This window comes from Otolemur garnettii, unplaced genomic scaffold (genome assembly GCF_000181295.1).
Source record: "Otolemur garnettii isolate 467f Iridium unplaced genomic scaffold, OtoGar3 scaffold00068, whole genome shotgun sequence".
NCBI classification, from domain to species: domain Eukaryota; kingdom Metazoa; phylum Chordata; class Mammalia; order Primates; family Galagidae; genus Otolemur; species Otolemur garnettii.
The window spans coordinates 6,046,610-6,052,345 of NW_003852463.1; the positions used below are offsets into that span (position 1 = coordinate 6,046,610).

At 41.1% G+C, this 5,736-nt stretch overlaps 1 protein-coding gene across 3 annotated transcripts in view; it reads right to left on the reverse strand.

Moving 5' to 3' along the window:
* ANXA4 (annexin A4) overlaps window positions 1-5,736 on the reverse strand; it is a 65,720-nt gene that overhangs the window by 14,815 nt on the left and 45,169 nt on the right. For all 3 annotated transcript variants that reach the window (XM_003793443.3, XM_023515312.1, XM_023515313.1), the window contains 3 exons: window positions 3,627-3,740; window positions 2,337-2,427; window positions 950-1,029 (listed from right to left, as the gene is read on the reverse strand). In XM_003793443.3, the coding sequence (XP_003793491.1) occupies window positions 950-1,029; window positions 2,337-2,427; window positions 3,627-3,740 (285 nt within the window). The remainder of the gene's footprint in view (window positions 1-949; window positions 1,030-2,336; window positions 2,428-3,626; window positions 3,741-5,736) is intronic.

Below are 5,736 nucleotides of genomic sequence, written 5' to 3' on the forward strand. Positions count from 1 at the left end.
GAGTGCTAAATAGAAACGACACAGGATACTCTCCTCACGTTTTTTTAGACTGTTTTTATTCCTATACAGTCTCCGTATTCTATGGCCTAGGCATGGCTCATCAGAGTAGTAAATATGGGAGGAAAAGAAAAATGGGAAGGAAATTTAAAACCAAGCAGGTATTATTAAGAAAATGTCAGAGACGAGGTGGAAATTGGAGAGAACTTCCAGCACTCTGCTTTGCATGCTGGAAGAACAGCAGCAATATTAAGAGAAACAGCAGAGTCAGGAAGAAGAGCTGCTTTGGAGGAAAAAATGAATTTAGGAGGACTTATTTGAGGTGATAGTAGAATACTCTGAAAAAGTACATCTGAAAAGCAATAAGAAACAAGTCTTGAGCTCAAGGCTGGAGAAAAGGATGCATTAGGAAATGATGTGAAATGTCTCAGAAAAGAGAAGTCACCTCTGGCCCACCTAGCCCAGTTCTGCCTGGTTTCCCACCTAGAATCCTGAGTAACTTCCTACATGGTCTCCCAGCCTTCAGGTGCTTGCCACATTCATCCCACACCTCACTATCTTCTTACTCTTCTAAAAATGCAGTTTCAATCACATCCTCTACTGCTCCCAAACCTTTGGTGGTTCCCTAGTGCTGTCCAAATAAAATGTAAACTCCCAACACAGAATTCCAGTTCATCCTTCCACCTTGCTTCTAGAATTACCAGCCCAACTGCTCAACCAGTTGTGTGGTGTGCATTAAGTGCATGTAAATATTGAATTAAAGGAGAATGAATGGACATACTTGACTACCCAGAGTCTCTGAAGAAGAAATAAAAGAATAGAAAGGCCCGAGAACAACACCTGGAGAATATCCACATTTAGGGGGCTGAAAGGATGAAAAAGGCTAGTAAAGGGGAGCCTGTTGATAAAACCCATCCCCCATCAGGAGCAGCTAACAGAAGCAGTGACTCACAGCCGACAGGGACACCAGCACTCGCTGGAACATGAATGATGTGTCAGAGCAAATGTCCTCTTCAAGGCTCCGTCCATAGTCTATCAAGAGAGTGAAATTAGCGACATCAGAATAAAGAATCTTGGCCAACACTGTGTCTCCCTCACTCTGGAGCATTCTGTCCCCTCAGGATCAGCCTGTTTACCAAAGCAGCTCATCAAGAGATTTTCCATCCTACACACAATTTTTCAAAAACTCTGGCAAAATAGTTAAGATAAGTTTATCTTGTCATCATAGTGAAATGAGATAATCAGGGGCTGAAATCCTCCCTCTCTGGTTCCTACTATCTAGAGTCTGTTCCAAATGTGGTTCTCAGAGATGCAGAGGCAACAGCAGCTGTGGAAAGGGCACTGCAGTGGAAGGCAGCCAGAGCAGGACTTCTGAACCCATCTTTGGGGGCAGGGGAGGGGCTGTCAGATACAAGTCCCAGCATGCATCTTTTCTACCACATCTCACATTGGAGAGGTTCCCACACATTATCCAAGAAAGGCTCCAACGCTTCGCAGCCCTTCAGGGACAAAACCTACATTGGGGTCCCAGTACTAACTACAAACTCCCAAAGTTTAGAATCTCTTGCTCTAAACGCTTACCAAGCTCTTATTGTGGTTGTTTTTCTTTCTACAAAAGTAATACATGCTGACTACAGATAACTTAGGATAAAACGAATCAGGCAATAAGGACAACACATTGGGTTCCAGCAATATAATTTATCTAAACTGTTGTGTATTTTTTGTTACATTCTTAGGGCAAAAAGGCATGCTTTTTTTTTTTTTTTGAAGGCTTTTTCTATGTATCACCCTCTGGAGGTTTCTAAGAAGGGAGTAAATGGCTAACATTCTGAGATGGCTATAAGATCTCCAGTCCAGTCTGGAGGTAAGAGATTGGGCCACATAGCCCCTCCAGGCCACTTCTTGGAATACTAAGATTTGCTTGTGGCACTATTTTTTTTAAGTTGGGTGTGCCACCATTTTTAACAGGTGCCTTTGATTCTTTGCTTGCTAATAAGAGACTACAGGTACCCACCACAATGCCCAGCTGTTTTTTGGTTGCAGTTGTCACTGTTGTTTAGCAGGCCTGGGCCTGGCTTGAACCCGCCAGCTGCGGTGTATGTGGCAAGCACCCTACTCACTGAGCTATGGGCGCCAAGCCCACCTGAGAAGTCTTAAGAAGCCAACAGTCAGCCAATTGCCTAGACAGGGATCTGCCTCACAGCAGAGCTAGGCACGTAGGATCCCTCCTGGTCTGTGTTTCTACAAAGAGGGTCTAATCAGTGACTAGCCACCCACTGCTAGTCTCATTCTCAAATCACAGCCAAGCCTGAGCTGGGGCCACTGAGGATGTCACATACGCTGCTGGTAGGTCTGGCTTATACGTCGGATCTCCTCAGGGGTCCGGGAGGCCAGGATCTCAATCAGGCAGCCCTCATCCGTGCCGGCTCCCTAAACACAAAACCAGAGAGGGCCATCTGAGCCAGCTTACAAAACTGAGTCCCAGACACAGAAGGAATACAGGCAATAAAGACAACACACTGTGTTCCAGCAACATAACTTATTAAATTTTAATAGTCCTGACTCAAATCCAGTGTGTTTGACATAATAATAATTATTAGTAACAACAAATATTTATAAATTGTGAATCTACAGGCAATAAAGACAACACACTGTGTTCCAGCAACATAACTTATTAACTTTTAATAGTCCGGACTCAAATCCAGTGTGTTTGACATAATAATAATTATTAGTAACAACAAATATTTATAAATTGTGAACCTGCAGGCAATAAAGACAACACTGTGTTCCAGCAACATAACTTATTAACTTTTAATAGTCTTGACTCAAATCCAGTGTGTTTGACATAATAATAATTATTAGTAACAACAAATATTTATAGATTGTTTACTACATGTTGGTTATTGTGCCATTACATACAGTTTCTGCTCTCTGGGGGCTTAATCTTTCCTTGACCTCCTTTGTTCTCTTTCTCTGAAGAGCAGAACTTTCTGGCAAAGACTCTGTCACCTCTCTGCTTTCCCAGAGCCTAGCCCAGAACCTTCCACAAAGCTAAGTACTTAAAAGACATGGTTGAGGAGGGGAATTGTATAGATGCTCTTCAACTTACAATGGGGTTACATCTTGATAAATCCACTGTAAAGCTGAAAACTTGCAAATAGAACCACCCTAAGTCAGGGACTACCTAGATTTGCATTTCATACTTGGTCATTAGAAATTGGCAGACCCCATCAAGAGCACACTTGATTAGTCGGCTAGGGAGGCCAAGAACATTTTTGTCAGTTCTGAGCCTAGAGGCCCCCTGGTATCAGTCACAAACTTACATATCTCAAAAATAGCTAACACAACAAGACAGTTTCTGCAACTCTACCCAAAGCAACCACCGTAATCACTCCCCTTTGAGCCACAGGAAGAAGGAAATGATTCTGTAACTTCCTTTAGAAAATAACCTTTAAATTGTAATTGCCATAATAGAATGTAATGTTCTCTAGCTGACAGAAGTGACGGAAAATCTTTCTTCTATACTTTCTCCTCCCCACTCTCAGAAGGCCTTTGTCCCAATTTCTGGAGAGAGCACCTCAGTGTTTATACTAATAGCACCAGGGCATGAGAGAGGAACACAGACAAACCTTCATGGCCCTCCGCAGCTCCTGCACGTCATACAGCACAGTGGGTGTCATCATTGCCACTATTGTCTGTTCGAAGTTGCCACTCAGTTCTGACTTCAAGTCATCTATCAGGTCCTGTAACACAAGAAAGCTACTCTGCTTAACCGCTGCAATAACTCTCCAGGTGGGTTCAGGGGCGTCTGGGGTTTCCCAAGACCCTTCCGGGGGCCAGCAAAGTCAAAACTGTCTCCATAATAACCATAAGACATAGTCTCCTTTTCATTGCCATTCTCTCATGAGTGTACAGTGGAGTTTTCCTAAGGCTACCTGATAGATGTATTTATCAATAATTATGTCAAAAAGCTATGAAAACACTCCCCCCTTTACCAACAAGATATCTGCACAAGAGCAGATTTTCTTCAAATACCTCAAGCAAAACCACATATTGTAACAAACTGAATGCAGAAGCAGATATGAGAATCCAGGTGTCTTCCATTAAGCCAGACATTACAGAGATTTGCAAAATGTAAAACAATGCCAGTCTTCTCCATAATTTTTTTTTGTTTTGGAATAGTTAGCTATTTTTCATAAAAATGTTATAATATTATTTTTACTAAGTTCACAGATGCATATACTTTTTTTTTTGAGATAGTGTCTTACTCTGTTGCCCCAGGCCAGAGTGCCATGGCATTAGCTTAGCTCACAGCAACCTAAAATTCCTGGGTTCAAGCCTCCTGCCTTAGCCTACTAAGTAGCTGGGACTATAGGTGTTCACCACCATACCCAGCTAATTTTTCTATTTTTAGCAGAGATGAGGTCTTGCCCTTGCTCCTGAGCTCAAGTGATCTTCCTGCCTCGGCCTCCCAGAGTGCTAGGATTACAGGGTGAGCCACCCCACCCTGCCCAAATATACTTTAAATGTCCTCAGTTTTAGTTTCTAATATTTTGAATATCAATAGATATAATCCATAAAAACAAAAAAGTCCTCAATAATCTAAGAGTGTAAAGGGGCCTTGAGGCCAAAATGTTTGTAGACATAGACTTAAATGTATTTTCTAACTTAACAATATATCCTGAATACATCTCCAAGTCAGTATTCACCTATGACATTTGTAACAGCTACAGAGATTTCTAAATATATATGCAATATAATTTCTTTAACAAGTCCTCTGTTTCTATTTTTCTACTGTTATACACACAAGGTATATAGTGTTATCTTTGTGATCATTCATAATTATTTCTTAAAACTGAATTCCTAAACATAAATATAATTATATGGACAAGGGCCCAAATGCTAAAGATATTTATTCTCATTTCCTCCTAGAACAGGTCAGAGAGTTTAAAAATCTGCTTAAGATCATTTGATTTAATAGATGAATAAGGAGCCAAGCTATTCAACCCCAGATCTCTGATTCTAACAAACCTGATTACACAATACTTCATTTCAATCTACTATGCATATTTTATTTTATATCCATACATAGTAAATGAATTAATGAACAAATTGCTGCTTAATCCATTAATGTTGGTCATTTTAACCAACTACCATCTGATTAGCTTGGTTGTGAAGCTAATATCAATTGATCCTGAATGTGTGTAGCAACATCATGTAGGTGTCCAGTTCACACAAAATATGCAAGTTCACACCTATTTGTATTATTGAATTTCTTTGGGGATAGAGAAGAGTTTTAAATGTCCAGAAAACAGAGCGATTCTGATCATAGTAGTCAAAGTTTGCACATAGATGCTCTCACAACAGCTGAGCCAGCCCCACCCTACCTAGCAGTTTAATACTGTCTCTGAGAAGCAGCCTCAGTTGGCCTGTTTATAAAAGTATCTTGAGTGGGCAGCACTTGTGGCTCAAAGGAGTGGGGCACTGGCCCCATATGCTGGAGGTGGTGGGTTTTAACCCAGCCCCAGCCAAAAACTGCAAATAAATAAATAAATGTATCTGGAGGACAGAAATATGCAACATAGAGCTATTGTACTCTAACATGTGGAGAGACTCAGTGATAATGTTTCCTCAATATAAAGGTTCTTTTTTTTTTTTTTTTTTTTTTTTGAGACAGAGCCTCAAGCTGTCCCCCTGGGTAGAGTGCCGTGGCATTACAGCTCACAGCAACCTCCAACT